The sequence below is a fragment of the Aotus nancymaae genome, unplaced genomic scaffold (assembly GCF_030222135.1).
Source record: "Aotus nancymaae isolate 86718 unplaced genomic scaffold, 86718_ANA_hifiasm-v0.15.2.pri h1tg000064l_1, whole genome shotgun sequence".
NCBI lineage: Eukaryota > Metazoa > Chordata > Mammalia > Primates > Aotidae > Aotus > Aotus nancymaae.
This window is the reverse complement of record NW_026988479.1, coordinates 26787130-26807235: the sequence shown is the minus strand read 5'-3', so window position 1 is coordinate 26807235 and position 20106 is coordinate 26787130. Positions and strand designations below refer to the sequence as shown.

Genomic DNA, 20106 nt, shown 5'->3' with positions numbered 1-20106 from the left:
GTATATTCTGTGGATTTGGGCTGGAGAGTTCTGTAAATGTCTATTAGGTTTGCTCGTTCCAGGACTGAGTTCAAGTCCTGAATATCCTTGTTAATTTTCTGTCTCGTTGATCTGTCTAATATTGACAATGGTGTGTTGAAGTCTCCCACTATTATTGTGTGGGAGTCTAAGTCTCTTTGTAAGTCATTAAGAACTTGCCTTATGTATCTGGGTGCTCCTGTATTAGGTGCATATATATTTAGGATTGTTAGCTCTTCTTGTTGCATTGATTCTTTTACCATTATGTAATGTCCTTCTTTGTCTCTTTTGATCTTTGTTGCTGTAAAGTCTATTTTATCAGAGATGAGAATTGCAACTCCTGCCTTTTTTTGCTCTCCATTTGCTTGGTAAATCTTCCTCCATCCCTTTATTTTGAGCTTTTGTGTATCCTTGCATGTGAGATGGGTTTCCTGGATACAGCACACTGATAGGTTTTGGCTTTTTATCCAATTTGCCAGTCTGTGTCTTTTGATTGGGGCATTTAGTCCATTTACGTTTAGGGTTAATATTGTTATATGTGAATTTGATCCTGTCATTTTGATGCTAGCTGGTTGTTTTGCCCATTGGTTGATGCAGATTCTTCATTGTGTTGATGCTCTTTACCATTTCATGTGCTTTTGGAGTGGCTGGTACTCGTTGTTCTTTTCTCTATGTAGTGCCTCTTTCAGGAGCTCTTGTAAAGCCAGTCTGGTGGTGATGAAATCTCTGAGTACTTGCTTGTTCACAAAGGATTTTATTTTTCCTTCACTTATGAAGCTTAGTTTGGCTGGATATGAAATTCTGGGTTGAAAGTTCTTTTCTTTAAGGATGTTGAATATTGGCCCCCACTCTCTTCTGGCTTGTAGGGTTTCTGCTGAGAGATCTGCTGTGATTCTGATGGGCTTCCCTTTGTGGGTAACCCGACCTTTCTCTCTGGCTGCCCTTAGTATTTTCTCCTTCATTTCAACCCTGGTGAATCTGACGATTATGTTCCTTGGGGTTGCTCTTCTAGAGGAATATCTTTGTGGTGTTCTCTGTATTTCCTGAACTTGAATATTGGTCTGCCTTGCTAGGTTGGGGAAATTTTCCTGGATAATATCCAGAAGAGTATTTTCCAGCTTGGATGCATTCTCTTCATCACATTCAGGTACACCTATCAAACGTAGATTAGGTCTTTTCGCATAGTCCCATATTTCTTGTTGACTTTGTTCATTCCTTTTTACCCTGTTTTCTCTAATCTTGCCTTCTTGTTTTATTTCATTGAGTTGATCTTCGACTTCTGATATCCTTTCTTCTGCTTGATCAATTTGGCTGTTGAAACTTGTGCATGCTTCGTGAAGTTCTCGTGTTGTGTTTTTCAGCTCCATCAATTCACTCATATTCTTCTCTAAGTTGTCCATTCTCGTTAGCATTTTGTCAAGTCTTTTTTCAAGGTTCTTAGTTTCTTTGCATTGGGTTAGAACATGTTATTTTAGCTCATGGAAGTTTCTTATTATCCACTTTCTGAAGGCTGATTCTGTCATTTCATCACACTCATTCTCCATCCAGTCTTGTTCCCTTGCTGGTGAGGAGTTGTGATCCCTTGTAGGAGGAGAGGTGTTCTGGTTTCGGGTGTTTTCATCCTTTTTGCGCTGGTTTCTTCCCATCTTTGTGGATTTATCCACCTGTCGACTTTGTAGTTGTTGACTTTCTGATTTTGGTAAGTTTAAGTCTGCAGCAGCAGAACTCATAAACCCCCTTTTTTTTCCCCCCAGGTGTTCCATCCCAGGGAGTTAGGGCTTTATGAGTTTCCGCTGTGCTGCTGCCATTTTCCCTGCCCACAAGGAGGCAGCCTAGTCACTCTCAGCCTGCAGAGGCTTCGCTGAGCTGCTGTGGGCTCCACCCAGCTTTTTTTTTTTTTTTTTTTTTTTTTGTCTGAGATGGAGTCTCACTCTGTTGCCCAGGCTGGAGTGCAATGGCATGATCTTGGCTCACTTGCAACCTCCGCCTCCCGAGTTCAAGTGATTCTCCTGCCTAAGCCTCCCGAGTAGCTGAGATTACAGATTCACACCACCATGCCCATCTAAATTTTGTATTTTTAGTAGAGATGGGTTTTTGCCATGTTGGCCATGTTGGTCTCGAACTCCTGACCTCAGGTAATCCACCCACCTCGACCTCCCAAAGTGCTGGGATTGCAGGCATAAGCCACTGTGCCCAGCTTCTCTCCTTATTAGGACACAAATCCTGCTGATTTGAGGCCCCACACTTATGACCTCATTTAACTTTTATCACCTCCTTAAAGACTCCATCTTTAAATACAGTCACTCTGAGGGTAAGGGCTTCAACATATAAATTTTGGAGGGACACATTCAGTCCATAACAACTGGCAAGTAAATGTGTACCACCTAGGAGTGACTCCCACTTGCATTTCACTATCCAAGGGAAGTCACATGGCACTGCTCAGAGAGAAGTATCGTCCTCCTATGGTTCCAGAAGTAAACAGAAGCCAGACATCAGTGAGTAGGAGGTCTCTGCTTTCAAGGAATCTATTTCAAGGAAAACAAGATAATACCACAGTAGGATGAGTGAGATTACAGAGCTATGCATGGATGCTATGGAACACAAAGGTTAATAATAATTATCTGTACATTATTAATAATAATTCTCTGAATATGTATGTGCCAGGCACTGTTGTGTGCTTTCGAGTGATTCTTCTTTTTTCTTTTCTTCTAAACTGATCAGCACCAAATTGAATGACTTTTCTAAAGCAGCAATCTGGTCAAGATACTCCCCATGTTCAAACCTTCCAGGAGGGAACAGTTTCAAGGGATGAACCAAAGGATGAAAGGGTTTCAAAAAACTGATATGTGTTCAGTAGTGCCAAAAGAGGAGAGAAAAGTCGAGTTAGAAAAGAAAGTATTGTCTAGCAGTTTTGGCAATGGGGGATAGGGGAAGGGAAGGCGCATATATGGAATTAAGGAATGCAATTTCAGGGGCATGAAGAAACCAAAAGACAAATTGAAACAAAGACAGCATGAAGATAAGTCTTTCAAAAAGTTCTACTGTGGAAAGAATGTGAGGTGTTAGTATTAGTGTTTGTCATTTACTGAGCACTTTTCTGAAAGCCAGGTAATTGCAGTTAGTGAATTATGGAAATTATTTCGTGTACAACAATCACATTTTATAGTTAAGGAAACTGAGGCTTAGAGAAGCTTGATACACTCAAATTTTCCCAGACAATAAATGGCACAGCCAGTTATCATCCCCAGGCTGCCTGACTCCTGAGGCTCTGTTCTTGGCCTACTCCATTTGCTGAGCATAATAGAAGAGGGAAGTGGGAAGTGGCAGAGCCAAGGGCACCAGGACCATGTGAGGGGATGACCTCATCCTGGTCTTCTGCAGCATGGTTTGGTCAATAAGCAGCTCAGTAGGATTGGTGCAGTCCTTGTCTATGGCCATACCACCCTGAACACACCCAATCTCATCTAATCTCAGAAGCTAAGCAGGGTCAGGCCTGGTTAGTACTTGGATAGGAGGATTTGTCCAGTCCTATAAGAGCTTGTGTCACAAGAAAGACAGTGGTCTCCATCATTTTGGGTATTTGCAAATAAGACTTCAAGATACAAGAAAACAGCTACCACACAAGGAGATCAAAAGCCCTTTATAGCCAGGTGTGGTGGTTCATGCCTGTAACTCTAGCACTTTGGAAGGCTGAAGTAAGGGGATCACTTGAAGCTAAGAGTTCAAGACCAGCCTAGGCAACAAAGTGAGACCCCATCTCTACAAAAAATTAAAATATCAGCCAGGCATGGTGGCATGCACTTGTATTTCCAGCTACTTAGGAGTCTGAGGAGAGAGGAGATCACTTGAGCCCAGGAGTTCAAGGATGCAGTGAGCTACGATTGTGCCATTGTGCTCCAACCTGGGCAACAGAGCAAGAACCCATCTTTTTTTTTTTTTTTAAGTCCTTTGTACCCAACCATAAATATTAACACATTGACTAGGAAGCAGTCATTTAGCCAGTCAATGTCAACCTATCCTGGGCTCAGTTGATTGAATGAAGCAGACATTTTGAACCACAGAATAAAACTTAAATCCATCTACTTAGCTACTTTTTCTCCACTTTGCTGCTCTTAGCTCCTAGTTAAAATTGGCATAATCTCTCTCCTACTTGACAAAATGGCTTCCTAACTGGTCTCCTTCCCTCCCCTCCTCGTGCTCCTGACCACTTCCCACTGTTGCTAGAAGGATCATTTTAAACCAAAAATCAGATCACAGAAGTCTCCTACTTCCACTCCTGCAACAATTCTCTATGGTTCTTAGCACATTCTGTTCCCTCTGCCCAGAAAGATCTTTGCACGCATGCCTCCTTACCCTTCAGGTCTCAGCTCAGACACTGCTTCAGGGGGTCCTTCTCCATTTCCCTACCTAAAAATATCCCCCTCTCCCAGTTACTCTCTATCACATCACCATGTTCTATTATCCTCAGAGCAATATCTATTTTATTTTATTTTCTTCTTTTTTCTTTGAACCACAACCTTGCTTTGATATCCCCAGAGCAACATCTAAAATTAAAAGTTCACTTGTTTGTCTGTTGCCCTCCTTTTTCATCCAGAGTGGGGACCTTGTTTCCCTCAATCACCTCTGTATTTCCAGTGCCCACCAAATTGCTTAAATCACAAGAGCTAGTCAGTATGTGTGGAAAGGTTCTCTAAGCACACCCCCATCTGTTGTCAGAGTTCCTGCCACAAATATCATGTCCAAGTACTTTTTGCTTGCACACCTCCAGTGATGGGGAACCTACTGCCTCCCAATTTTAGATTCAGGGGGTCATGTGCAGGTTTGTTACATGGATATATTGCATAATGTTGGTATTTGGGTTTCTATTGAACCCATCACCCAAAGAGTGAACATAATAACCAATAAATATTTCTTGGCCTTTCATCTCAAGATGAAAGTCAATGCACTGAGGAGAGCACCCTGATGGTAAAGGGACTGCCCATTCCATCTTTGGGCAGTTCTGAAATCTCCATTTACCCACAGCTTTAGTCCTGACCCTAGTGCCACACAGAACCAACCAACTCACCTGACAACCCTTCATGTAACTGAGACCAGCTCTCCCTGTCCCTCCCCAAGCCTGGCTTCCTCAACCACTCTCTCTAGTTTTCAGTCCCTTCACCACTGAGGTGCTCTCCTCAAAGTGCATCCAGTGCTTTATTTCCATCTTGAGATGAAAGGTCAAGAAATAAACTACCTATAGGGTACTATGTTCATTATTTGGGTGATGGGTTCAACAGAAGCCCAAGCTCCAGCACTACTCAATCGACCCATGTAACAAGTCTGCACAGGTACCCTGGAATCCAAAACAATAATTTAAAAAAAAAAAAAGAAATAGACCCAGCCCCAGCAAGGAGTGCTCAGAGCAGAGCGAAATGGAGCCATCACCATCCTTATTCTGGGTTAGTGAATTTCAAAGCACTGTTTTTAATAGCAGTCCCACCTTAGTTCATTTCTAAGGTGAATCCCTTTTTTTTTTTAAACATAGTCTCACTCTGTCACCCAGGCTGGAGTGCAGTGGCTCTATCTTGGCTCATTGCAACCTCCACCTCATGGGTTCAAGTGATTCTTGTGCCTCAGCCTCCCCAGTAGCTAGGATTACCGGTGTGCACCACCACACCAGGCTAATTTTTGTATTTTTAGTAGAGATGGGGTTTCATCTTTGGCCAGGCTGGTCTTAAACTTCTGACCTCAAACTCTCCACCCCCGTCAGCGTCCCAAACTGCTGAGATTACAGGCATGAGCCACTGTGCCTAGCTCTAAGGTAAATCTTATGTAGCACTTTAATAAACAGATTTTTTAAATGGGTGGTTCTGGTTGAAGTGAAGAGGGAACCAAGAATCTCATTCTCTTGACCTCTCTCTCAAGGCCCTAAAATCCATTTCTACCCATTCCACCTCAAAGACCTTTTCATTTCGGTAGCCATGTCACAATGTTCACTCACAGTTTGCTTATGGACAGCAACACCCTGGAACTTTTTTAAAAGTGTGTAATACATGAAAACAAGCTTTTGTAATTAGTTCAATAAAAAAGAAAAATGAGAATGAGAAATAAGAATGCCCCCACTTTGCCCTCCCCTCCAATTCCCTTTGTCCTATCCTGAGTTACAAATGAAATTTAGTGTACACCATACTAGTCCCCTTTCCTTGATTGTACATACATTTAGGTGCATATACACATCTTTGTATAAGTAGGATTGTGCAATACAATTTGCTTTTTCCACTCCACTATGGCTTGGCACCTCTCTCTACATGGCTGCATATAGATCTACCTCATTCTTTTTAACTCTCTACACACCCCCAAATTTGGAAACATAGAGGAATAGATATATCATTTATTAATATTAAATTAAATATATGACAAAATTATACTATCTATGTTTCCAGGCTTCATAGCCTCCCTGTAAAATTCCATGGTATGCACACAGCATCATTTCACAGTATTTATCCACTCTTCTCTTGACATGCCTTTAGGTTTATTCAGCTTTACACTATTACAAACAATGCCACAACGAGCATTCTTGTGCATAACTCCATGTATGCATTTCTTTAGGATCTAGTCCAGAAGTAGAATTGCTTTAATGAAAGAATATTCACTTTTTAAAAAACATTTTGCTCAATTCCTTTCCAAAAAAGCTTCAATGATTTACATTCCCTAAAGGATGTGTTTATTTCTCATCATCCTTGCCAACCCAAGATATTATCAAACTTTTTTGTTTTTACCAAATGGGATTTTCAAAATAGTGCCTCATTGTCATTTTCAATTCACATTTCAGATTCCTAGTGAATTTGAGCATCTTTTAATATGTTGACTGGGCATTTTGAATAATATTATAGGTTTCTTTTTTCATATGCATCTCCTAAATCCACTTGGAGTTTACGTATATATGAAGAATTTGGTGGTGGCTTGACTCTATTTTTCTCTGATTGGGTTTCTATTATTCCAACACCATTTTTTTAATAGTCATTATTTTCCTACTGATTTGAAATGCTTTTTCATAAATTAAAACCCCATGTATACATTTCTAGTCTCTAGTCTCAGTTTATTGCTCCATTGCTCTGTTTATCTGCTCCTGTACCAATATCACACTGCTTTAATTACTATGACTTATTGTATCTCTACGTCTGGTACAGAAAGTCCTCTGTTGTTCTTCATTTACAAGGTTTTCTTAACTCTTTCAGCCCTTTTTTTCTTCCATGTGAACTTTAGAATCAGATTATTGTATTGAGGCCTATAAAAATCCCCTCAGGTTTTGATTAGGATCGCATTGAGTTTAAAGATTAATTTGGGAATAAAATGCATCTTTACAATATTTTATAAGCATAGTACATCTCTCCAGTTATATAGGTATTCTTTTATGCCTTTCAGTAAAGTTTTGGAGTTTTTTTTTTTTAATATATACGCCTTACATATTTCGCGTTAGGTTTATTCATAGATACTTTGTGGGGTTGGTTGCTATTACGGATGGGATCTTTTGTTGTTGTTGCTTTTTCCATTACATTGTTGTCTCTCTACACAGCTTATGCTAGGTCCCTTCTTATCTCCTTGGGTCTAGGGGATCCAAGAGAAAGTCTATTAACTGTTATCCAATTAGATATGGTGCCATACTCAACAAAGCTTTGGTAAACAAAAGACTAAGAGAGGGTCAAGGAGAAAGCCCTCAGAAACGCCAGTAGAGTCTATCACGAGCAAAGCTTGAGGTGATGAGCAGTCTTGGTACCATCTGCTGGATGATTCTCTCCCAGTCCACCCGGGAGGCATCACAGCAGTGAATTTATGACTACCCAGAGTGTGGCTCTTCATCAGATCAAATTCCAGAAGGCTGACTCATGACCATCAAACCCACAAAAGACTGAAGTGAGAAAATCAAACTGCCAAATTGTTTTAATTTACAATAAGACTTTCCATTGTAATAATAGGAATGCCGTGTCCACCAGGAGTGTGCTCCCTTGCCACTATCCTAAAACCAGAAAAAACAAGCAAAAGTTGCTTTTAGCGTAACTGGACTTGGAGGAAAGAGAAGTAGACAGTCTTGAGGGAAATTTCATCCAGGCCAGAAAGAGTTCTAAGAAACTATCCTTGCATCACCACACAGAAACCCTCCTTCTAGTGGCAAGAAAGTTGGTGTTCCCACAAACATCATGACAGTATTCCCTGGAGGATGCTAGATTCCCAACTGTCAAATTCCTGCTGCTTGAACTGCCCTTTCTTATGATACAGAATAAATGTCCCATATATGTTTACAAAACAGTCCCTGAAACAAGAGGCAATACAATAAATTAGGATATTTCTCATTACATTACAAGCATATGCCCATCCTAAATCATTGAGATTACACATAGGTCATTGAGATTGATTCTGGGCCTCAGATTTAAACATGCAAATCCCTCCATTGCACATTCATCTCCATTTTTTTTTATTACACTTTAAGTTCTGGGGTATGTGAGTAGATTGTGTAGGATTGCTACATAGGTATATACATGACATGGTGGTTTGCTGCATCCATCCCTCCGTCACCTACATTAGGTATTTCTCCTAATGTTATCCCTCCCCAGTCCCTCCACCCCCTGCTATTCCTCCCCTAGCTCCCCACCCCTCAACAGACCCCAGTGTGTGATGTTCCCCTCCCTGTGTTCAAGTGTTCTCATTGTTCAACACCCACTTATGGGTGAGAATATGCAGTGTTTGCTTTTCTGTTCTTGTGTCAGTTTGCTAAGAATAATGGTTTCCAGCTTCATCCACGTCCCTACAAAGGACATGAACTCACACTTTTTTATGGCTACATAGTATTCCATGGTGTATATGTGCCATATTTACATTTTTTTATTATTATTGTACTTTAGGTTCTGGGGCACATGTGCAGATCATGCAGGATTGTTGCATAGGTACACACATGGCAATGTGGTTTGCTGCCTCCATCCCCCCATCACCTACATCTGGCATTTCTCCCCATGTTATCCCTCCCCAAACTTCCCCACCCCCCACTGTCCCTCCCTTGGCCCCCCCACCAACAGACCCCAATGTGTAATGCTCCCCTCCCTGTGTCCATGTGTTCTCATTGTTCAACACCCACCTATGAGTGAGAACATTCAGTGTTTGATTTTCTGTTCTTGTGTCAGTTTGCTGAGAATGATGGCTTCCAGATTCATCCATGTCCCTACAAAGGACACAAACTCATCATTTTTTACAGCTGTATAGTATTCCATGGTGTATATGTGCCACATTTTCCTTGTCCAGTCTATCATCGATGGGCATTTGAGTTAGTTCCAGGTCATTGCTATTGCAAACAGTGCCGCTATGAACATACGTGTGCATGTGTCTTTATAATAGAATGATTTATAATCCTTTGGGTATATTTCCAGTAATGGGATTGCTGGGTCAAATGGAATTTCTATTTCCAGGTCCTTGAGGAAGTGCCACACTGTCTTCCACAATGGTTGAACTAGTTTACACTCCCACCAACAGTGTAAAAGTGTTCCTATTTCTCCACATTCCATTGTTTTTTTTAACTCTCAGAGGGTGACTTTAATTTTCATATTTCCAAGTTTGTTAGTGGCATGTCTCACCATTGTGCCCTACACTGCCAACTCTACCTGCTTTCTTCTTTCCAGGTTAACATCTACCCTTCCTTCCATTTGCACCCTTTGGCAATTAGTTATAAATCTACTTCACTCTTTCATGTTCCAATCCAAAATTCTCCACCTGATACTGATTATAAGGTTATTTATGCACCAACCTGTCACATGGACTCAATGGGGCCTCAGTATACTAAGTCTACTATATTTCTTTGATCCACCCAATATATAGTCTAAAATATTGTGCTTAATATTTAATAAAAAGTTTAAATATATGTTTAAATTTTTTAATAATTTTAATAATAAACATTTAATTTTAAAATACTTTAAATAGATGGTTTAAAATAAAATAGATTGAACTTGGTTTTAAAAAAATTTTAAAGGGGAAGATACAGCTTATAATTGTCAAAAGAGTGTGAAATTGGGAACCAGAAGTCCTGGATTCATATCTCTGTTCTTAGCACTTACTAGTTATGTGATCTTGGGCAAGAAACTTAATCTCCATTTAATCTCTCTAAATTTCAGTTTCCTCTCCTATGAAATGAGTATAATAATATCCAGTATGCTATGCTGATGAAAAGGGGTTTTTTTTGCTTTTGTTTTTGTTTGTTTTTGTTTTTGTTTTGAGGTGGAGTCTCGCTCTGTCACCCAGGCTGGAGTGCAGTGGCATGATCTCTGCTCACTGCAACCTCCACCTTCCAGGTCCAAGCGATTCTCCCACCTCAGCCTCCCAAGGAGCTGGGATTACAGGCACCTGCCACCATACCCAGCTAATTTTTGTATTTTTAGTAAAGACAGTGTTTTGCCATGTTGGCCAGGCCAGTCTCAAACTCCTGACCTCAGGTGATCTGCCTGCCTCAGCCTCCCAAAGTGCTGGGATTATAGGCATGAACCAGCAGGCCTGGCTGAAAAGTTCAGCAATATGATACATATAAAATTCTATGCAGTCTGTAATCCCAGCACTTTGGGAACCCAAGGTGAGTGGATCACTTGAGGTCAGGAGTTCAAAACCAGCTTGGCCAACATGGTGAAACCCTGTCTCTACTAAAAATATGAAAATTACCTGGGCACGATGGCAGATACCTATAATCCCAGCTATTTGGAAGGCTGAGGCAGGAGAATCGCTTGAATCAGGGAGACGGAAGTTGCAGTGAACAGAGATCACACCACTGCACTCCAGCCTGGGCCACGGAGCGAGATTCCATCTCAAAAAAAAAAAAAAGTTTTAGCAAATGTTAGACACTAAATACACCCAATAAACATAACTGCTATTCACATTTTTATGTAATTATTAAATTCACATTGATCTTTAGTGATCCCCTAAAGACAAAGATGCTAAGCTCCACTGGTCCAAACCATCTACAGTCCTTTACAACAAATGTAGCTCTAATTGTGTGATATCCAAATGAGAATGCACCAGGCAGCATGGTGACTTCTGAGAGGTTCACGGCACAAAGCATCTGGGGCCAACCAGGCAACAGACAGGGATCTGGGCAGTCCACAAGCACTGGACTTGAGTGTAGAGCAGACAGCAGATCAAATCCATGGCTTGAGGCAGAAATAAGGCACTAGTGGACTGCTAAATCTAGAGCAGAAGTTTTCTGTCCTTTGCCCTTTTCAATACTTCCTATTAGTTGTGGGCATCTAAAAACCCACAGGTACATAACAGCAGCCAGAGGAAGTACCTGATGACATTGAGATACTGTCACTCAGTGCAATTCTGAGATATCATGGGTAGTGTAGTCTCCTGGTTAAATGCTTGGGCTCTGGCATTAACAACCTGGGTTCAAATCCCACTTTGTCAATTACCAGTTGTACAATGTCATGAGTGGAACATTAACATCTCTGTACTTTGATTTCCCTGTAAAATGATAATAACAATAGAACCTACATCACAGGGTTATTGTGAAGATAAAATAACACACATAAAGGTCTTTTCACAGTTTCTTGTGTGTGGCAAAGTCTCAATGTATTAGTATTATTTGCATTGTTATTCTCAATTCTGCATATACCAGTAACTAGTGATAGGAACTTGAGCTTTTAGGGCTTTAGTTTTCACATCTGTCCCATAGGATTCCTGCATGCAAGTCCCACCTTAGTCATTGAATTGCTATGTGCCCCTGAGGGGGACTCCCTTTCTGTAAAATAAGAGAGTTGAGACATAAGTCTCAAGGTTCTTTCTAGCTGTAATATTTGATGGTGAAAATGACGATGATAATCAAGAATGATGATTCTCTCATCTAGTTCCAATCTCCATGCCTTCTTTCTTAGTTTAGAGCCTTTATTCCCTCCCAGTTGGACTGTCACAACAGCCTTAAAAGAGGTCTTTCTGTACCTGTTTTTTCTTGCTTCCAATTTTCCACAGTGGTTCCTGCCATACTGATCTTCCTGAAATCAGTGACATTTCTCCACTGCTTAAGTCTTCAGTGGTGCTAAATTGGCTACCAAGTAAAATCCAAACACCTTGGTTTGGCAATTAAGGATAGCCACAGTCTCAAATCTATTCACTTTCAGCCTTATCACAGCAGAGTGGATGAGAGCATGAACTTTATGTAATCAGACAAACCAGGTTTGAACTCCAGCCCCACTATTTCCTAACTGTGTAAATCTGGACAAAACACTTAATCTCCCTGCATCTTCTTCATCTTAAAATTAGGCTGAAAATGCCTATTTCATAGGATTGTCTTAAAGATAAAATAAGCTGACAAGTATAGTATGCTTAAGACATAATGCCTGGTATATGATAGGGCCTCAATAAGGGACAATTGTTATTATTTATGCGCTAATGGTTGATCTAAACTGAATTGTTTGAAAGCACCTGCCTACATACCTCTGCTTGTGCTATTCCTTCTATATGAGGTTCCTTTTACCCCCAATTATACACGTTCTAATTCTAAATACTCTGAGGCTGAAGCCCTAGTCCTCATGTCTTATCCTTATCTCACAGATGTGAGAGGTATAGGCTTAGAGCATGTCACTGGCCTTATTCCAGGTGAAGCCAGATACTGTTCATATCTCAGAACAATACCAGATCTAGAGATGCTAACTTCTGGAGGATGGAACAAACTGAAGGGGGCCACCTCAAATGCTACCTTCTCTTCAAAACCTTGTCCAGACTTGCCCAACTTGGCTGGAAGTCATCCCTAATAGCAATTTGTTAAAACCTTTTTTTTTTTTTTTTTTGAGAAGGGTCTTGCTTTGTCACCCAGGCCAGAGTGCAGTGGCACAATCATGGCTCACTACAGCCTCAATTTCATGGGCTCAATTGATCCTCCCACCTCAGCCTCCCAAGTAGCTGGGACTATAGTCATGCACCACCATGCCCAGCTAATTTTTTTTTCTTTCTTTCTTTCTTTTTTTTTAGAGACAGAGTTTTCCACATTGCCCAGGCTTGTCTCAAACTCCTGGGCTCAACCAATCTGCCTGCCTCGGCCTCCCAAAGTGCTGGGATTACAGACATGAGCCTGTTAGAACTTCTTATGACCTGTCTCACTTTCAAATTTGTGTCCGTGCCTTATCTTGCTTGCTAGATAAATTGAGTTATATGAGTATAGAAACAAAGACCCTGTGCCTCCGCCCTCACTGCACTCCCAATCAGCCTAATACATGTTAATAGAGTTGGATTGAGTTTAGAGATGAGAAATCCCCTTGGGAGCTGGAATAATGAGACTTTAAAAGGTATAAGAATCTGGTTCTTTTGTTTACCTCTTGATGCAATGTCTCTTGGTTCTGACTGCAATGGGCCCACCTCTTGCTCTCCACATCCCCTTCCCACCAACATTCTTGTACAAGCTCTTATCTCTATTCTACTAAAACACTTCATGCTTCCTATTTCACCAGAATACTGAGTTTAGAGGAGTTTATCAGGAGAGGTTAGAATCTGAAATAAGGCACAGTGGGGGTACAGGTAGGGAACAGATCCAACTTCAGGTGATACATAGGAAGCCCTCAATAAATGTCTGTGGAATGAATAAATGAATAAATTAATGAGTTAATGCTCTACCTTGGTTTCATAAACAGGGCAGCTAGTTGCCCAATCACTCAAAATTAGATCATCAGGGAATCGCAGAGGCAGGATGGGTGAGTCGATGCTGAACACTGTTGAACCAGAGCTCCAATCCCTCCTGCTTCCAGTTTGTGGGCTACCCTTGAGGGTTTGAGACCTAGAAACCAGCTCCCAGAGGTGGAACTCAGGTTCTAGGGTGGAGAATTCGATTGCCTCTCCTCTAGTCCCTGAACTTGAACATGGCTCCCAGCATGTTGAACATCAACCAACATACATATAGCTATGGCCAAATAAGCAAAACAGCCTTTAGCTTTCAACCTACTACACCAATTACATTGATCTCTTCTGAACTGCATTTCTCACTGCTGTTTGCCAACTTAGGGGAGGAAATCAATGGCAGCAACTTGTTTGGGTGACAGCTGCTAGGGCAGGCACCGCCAGTGGGAGTCAAGCTGCCTGAGGACACCGAGATACATTCTCCGTCTCTCACTCTGACTTTTCATTAGTCATTTCATAATGAGAGGCTTATTACAAAATATGAAGAGATGGGTTTTATTTTGTTTTTCTTCTTTTAGATGAAAAGAAGAAAATATTGCTTCTGAAATAAGCAATGCAAAATGACAGTAAAAAATATAAACGTGCATCATCTAAAATATTTTTAAATATTAGTAATAAAATGCATATACAATAATCTCCATCTCTACCTAAAATTCTTCAAACCCTCCATATTATGATTAGGAAAAAGTTCAAATTTCTCAGTACAGCTTGCAAGACCCTGCATGCATTCTCCCTCTCCTCTGTTCATTCACTTGCTATTCTTTCCAAAGTGCCACACTCTTGCTTTGCCTCTAGGCTTTCACATATGCACTTCCCACTGCCCAAAATGCCTTTCCTATTTGGCTCAACCATATTTGTTCTCACCTTAAATATCACTTCTACCTGGAGACTTCCCTGGTCACCACCCACAAGTCCAGGTGGGAACCTGTCTTCTATATTCCCTAGCACCCTGCACTTAACCCCTATGAGAGCCCTTATCTCAGTGTGGTGTAGACGTTACACTGGAGGCTCTGGAGCTAAATAAATATATCTTTCTTGTTCTCAGTGGATTCTTCAATGCCTAGAATAGTATCTGGCACTTAAGAGAGCTCAGTTAAATGTTGTTGGAAAAAATAAAACTAACAATTAGCTGTTAAATTTGGCAAAGTTCTTAGAGACCATCTAGCCTAACTTCTTTTAACAGTGAGGCTCAGAGAAGCAGAGCTAAGTTCCAATTCCAGATTCTTGACTGAATTGCTGTGTGACCTTAGGAAATACCTTTCCCCTCTGGGTTTCAGTCTTTCCATATGTAAAATAAGAAAAGCCCATTCTGTTCCAACTTTTTCTGACTTTGCCTCCTCTTCCTTCTCATAGGTACCAGGTAGCTCATAGGTGGACTGACAGGGTGACTAGGTGAGATGGTGCAGTGAAAATATAAGGTCTAGTTCATGTGCTCAAACTGGTGCCAATCAAGCTGAGGAGATAAGACATACACAGTGAAGAAGTGCTCAATTAAACGTTCCAGGTGATTCGATCTTGCTAGGAGATCAAAAAGGAAGAAGTCAGGGAAGCCTGGGGCATCAAGGCTCCTATAGGAGATAAGCCTTAAGCTGAGAAGGTAGAATTTGCCTGAGCAATGAGGCTGACAGAGTGTCCCTGACACAGGATTGCCTGTCCACACCATGTGACATAAATCACGAGTGCTCACTAGAGGCTCAGGCTGATGCTGATTCCAGTCCCAGCTCTGCCACTCACTGGCCCTGTACCTTGGACACATTTCTCAACCTTTCCAAACCTGTTTTCTTACCCTCACTATGGGAATCTGAATGTCTAGCTTGCAGGGGTTTTGTGAGGATTAAATGTATGTGACAGTATCTAGAATGGTGCCTGCTGCCTAACCGACCATTTTAAGAAATGCCACTTTCTTTTCTTCCTGCTAGCCACATGAATGGACTTGACATGTCACTGGCAAGAACATCAAAAGTGCAGCTGGGGTTTGGGGACTGAAGGCTTTTTCTGATCAACCATTCATAGTCTGTTCACTCTGATGTGATTTGCCCAATGCCTCATCATAAACAGACACACACACACACACACACATACACATACACACACACACACACACACACACACTCTCTCTCTCTCTCTCTTCATGAAAAATCCAAGGGAGAAGAAGGTGAGACTATGTCCAATCCCCTGATCAGATGGGGACAGATTGGGAGCTGTCCATTACCATCATCAGGACAAAGAGCTAACACTCAGGCCAGGCCTGAAGTTCTCCCACCACCATGGGACTTATAAGATATGAGATGATGAAGCCAAATGTCACTTTCTATGGGGCTTCAGGGAGAAACTGCAATTAAATTATAGAACAATCCTATAAAATACCTTGGAACATTATATGAACCTATTGATATTTCTATAGGAAAACAGAATGAGTCATGCACTGTAGGAGGAATTGAGCAGGGGTGAGGGTGAGTGGGAAGGAAGGTTGTTTGTTTTAGTTCATCCCTGATGATGACAGATCAAGACTGATGAGAATTTACAAACAGCATTGCAAAAGAAATTATTGCATGACCTCATTTATCCAGCACCCTCAAGGAAAAAAACAATAGCAGGTCCTCATGTGTGGAGATTATTCCTTGGAGGAGAGCATTTAAGGTTGCACTTGAACTGAGGATATTAATCACCTGAGGAACTATAGACCCTTTGGGAGATCCAACACAGAGAGCTATGCCTTAAATATTTCTTAAACACAAATATTTCCTAAACTCTACTTGTAGTGTCATGATATTAATGAACTCCAGGTTTACAATGTCACTGTAATAAAATTTAAAACTTTCTTTTTTTGTTTTCTTTGTTTGATACAGGGTCTCACTTTGTCACCAAGGCTACAGTACGGTGGCATGATCATGGCTCACTGTAGCCTGAACCTCCCTAGATTCAGGTGATCCTTCTACCCCAGCCTTCTGAGTAGCTAGGACTACAGGCTACTGTACAGGCCATCACATGTGCCACTACACCTGGCTACCTTTTGTATTTTCTGGTAGAAACGAGATCTCATCATGTTGGTCAGGCTAGTCTCAAACTCCTGGGCTCAAGCAATCCTCCCACCTTGGCCTCCCAAAGTGCTTAAATTATAGGCATGAGCCATCGCCCCTGACCAAAAACTTTCTTAATGGAAATATTTCTTAACTGCATGACCCAGCTTTCTGATATTGAGAACTACCCATACCATAATAGCTCCTCACGTTGTGAACAGAAACTGAATGGATTTTTTCCATTCCTCTAGGAGGCAATTGAGCAAACTCTCAGCTAGGAGTCAGAACACGTAGGTTCTAGAATCAGCTCTGGCCCTACATTTTCAGAGTGACACTGAGCCAGCCTCAATTCTCCCTTGACTTCAATTTCTTCATCTGAAAAAAAAAAAAAAAAGGTGGGAGATGGGGATGGAGTTTTGACTAGGACAGCTATTTCTAACCTATACTCTATAAAAGATGCTCATCATGCACAAAATAAGAGTTTCACGGCCAAAATAAACCATATTCTACTCCCTTCCTGAGATGCACACAACTCATCAGCATATTAAGGTCTCTGAGAAGTCCTGCAATAAAGAAACCTGTTGTATTTCATCTGGTCTAACATTTCCCTAATTGATTTGACTCATGAATTTTCTTTCAGTAAAATAACTACTTTGCAGTCCTATCAGAGAAACATTAAGCACTGAGTTTAGAAGCTAGTAAGATGTGACTCCATGACATCTATTAAACCTCTCCAAACAAATCAACATATGTCACAGTAAGTTATAGAAGACTGGTATTACAAGAGTGGGATGAACCCTAGGACCAGCAGGAACACTACAGAATTCTTCCACCCATGTTTCCTTCACTGCTTGAGAATTAATTGTTCTATTTAGGCAGAATAGTTTGAATGCTCAGACTTCAGCTTTCTTTCCTTTCATTCCTTCAATCTGTCTAGACCAGTGATTCTCAAATCATAGTGTGCCTAAGAAATCCTGTACTATTGGGGTTGAGGGTAAAAGGGGGACTTCAATTTATCTGCAATGTATTTTTTCTCTTATTTGAAGAAACGAAGTAAACATGACAAAATATTAACAGGATGATGAAAATAAGTGTTTATTACATACATCTTCGAACTTTTCTTTAGATTAATTTTTTTCAAAAGAAAGAATAACATTTATGTAATCTCAGTTCAGGGTTGAATATGCCTCATCGGGCATTTAGAGGATTTTCAGGGAAATTGTGATTCCCATGGTTTTTGTCTGATACACACCTTTTATGTCTCACCCCCATATAAGATGCAACCACACTTAATAACATCCTACAGAAAAGGTTTTACTGGCCAAAAGCACCCAGGTCCTCCAAAAGTTGATATCCTTGGCCCTAACACTGCCTTCACCTTGTTTCCTGGCTATAGGACTATAGGGTCAATATCTTCCTGCGGCAGCAGTGGAACGACCCTCGCCTGGCCTATAATGAATACCCTGACGACTCTCTGGACCTGGACCCATCCATGCTGGACTCCATCTGGAAACCTGACCTGTTCTTTGCCAACGAGAAGGGGGCCCACTTCCATGAGATTACCACAGACAACAAATTGCTAAGGATCTCTCGGAATGGGAATGTCCTCTACAGCATCAGGTGAGTTCTGATCAAGTTCTCCCACTCCCTCCTCAGAACTTGCCTTGCCCCACTATCTTCTGGATGCAGACCCTAAAAGAGGGGCCAAACAGAGGTGAATAAGCCCTGGCAAACCAACCCCTTTGCAGAATAGGCAGACTCAGCTCTGTAATTTATACTCAGCAAGTAAGAATAAAATACCATGGGGTATTTGACTCATGAATTTTCTTTCAGTGGAATAACTACATGGCAGTCCCATCAGAGAAACATTAAATATGCACTGAGTTTAGAAGCTAGTAAAACGTGACCCCATGACATCTATTAAACCTTTCCAAACAAATCAACGTATGTCACAGTAAGTTACAGAAGGCTGGTATTACAACAGAGTAGGATGAACCCTAGGACCGGCAGGAACACTACAGAATTCTTCCACCCATCCTTCCTTCACTGCTGGAGAATTAATTGTTGTCTTTAGGCAGAATAGTTTGAATGCTCAGACATCAGCTTTAGGGTATTTTATCCTAGGAGCCAATGGTTTATTACAACCAAGGAGACCAAGGAAGGCATCCTAGAGAAGCTGGGGTTTAAGTTACCCAACATTTCAATCAAACAAGATAGGAAAGTGTATTCAAGCATGATTACCAATAGCAGAAGCTAAAGCATAAAACCTAGGAAATCACAGCAACTTCAAAGCAAATGAACCTGCCAGGTAGATGGGGTTGTTTGTGGTCAACGTCAGGGCTACTCCATCCCTTCTATAAAATTTTCCTATCCCCCAAACCTTGCATTGGGTCTAGGAGTTTAGATCTTCTTCTCCAGATGTGGAGTATCCTTTTAGATATTGGTTGGGGGCAAAGCCTTCAGAGTCTGTTGCCACCCCTCCACACCAAGTCCCTGATCTTCTCTCCTAAGGCATGAGGAAAATGACCAATATCCAAGAGATGAATAACACCAAGAGGCATTATTATTACCTTACTCTTGTAATAATAACAGCTACCATTTATTGAGAATTCACTAACTATGCTGGGTACTTTTCATGTGTTATATCTAGCCCTCCTAATAACTCCATAAACCAGGTTTTACTATGCCCATTTTGCAGATTAGACAAGTGAAGATCAGAAATTTTAAGTAACTTGCTGAAGTTTCCAGTTTGTTAGTAGAAGAGCCTAGATTCTAATCTGTATTAGTGTGAATCTGATGCCCTCTCAAAGTCCTATAGCAGTGCATGGCATTCAATAGGCACTCAAATATATGATCAATATATGAATATGTTTTTATTTCAAAGAGCTTAAAAGGACACTCGTCCTAAATGTCTTCCCTTCCTGCTCCAGTCCTTCAGAGAAACATACCTCATCATCAAGGGCAGGCTTGGAGGAACCTGAGGCTCACGTGACCTTCCTTACTCAGGAGCCTACCCTCCCATCCCCGCCAAGTAAACATCCAGACTGGAAGAGTGACAGGCTTAGGAAATGACCACTCAGCCCAGCTGGCTGGGGGAATGGTAAGGTCAGCCTGCTTGGATTTTGCTGCTGCCTGGCTAGCTGTCTATCTCTAGGAAGCTAAGTCCTGGTGCAGCATGATAGGACAGATCAGCAGCAAGTGATGTTTCCAAGGTCATTCCACTTCAGGAAATCAACCCAGTGTGACAACTGCCCCACTTTGGAGCTTTTATCTGTAGAAATTCAACTGTATTCACTTTCTCTTCACTTTCTCCCTCCTTCCACTTCCTTCTTTTCCCTCTTCTCCCTCCCCATCTCCCTTTCATTTTCCCCGCTTTGCTTCAACCTTGTGCTTA

The 20106-nt window shown here is 41.2% G+C and overlaps 1 protein-coding gene across 3 annotated transcripts in view; it reads left to right on the top strand.

The window, feature by feature from the left end:
* GLRA1 (glycine receptor alpha 1) overlaps positions 1–20106 on the top strand; it is a 110207-nt gene that overhangs the window by 51186 nt on the left and 38915 nt on the right. For all 3 annotated transcript variants that reach the window (XM_012464290.2, XM_012463634.2, XM_012462897.2), the window contains one exon: positions 18109–18332. In XM_012464290.2, the coding sequence (XP_012319713.1) occupies positions 18109–18332 (224 nt within the window). The remainder of the gene's footprint in view (positions 1–18108; positions 18333–20106) is intronic.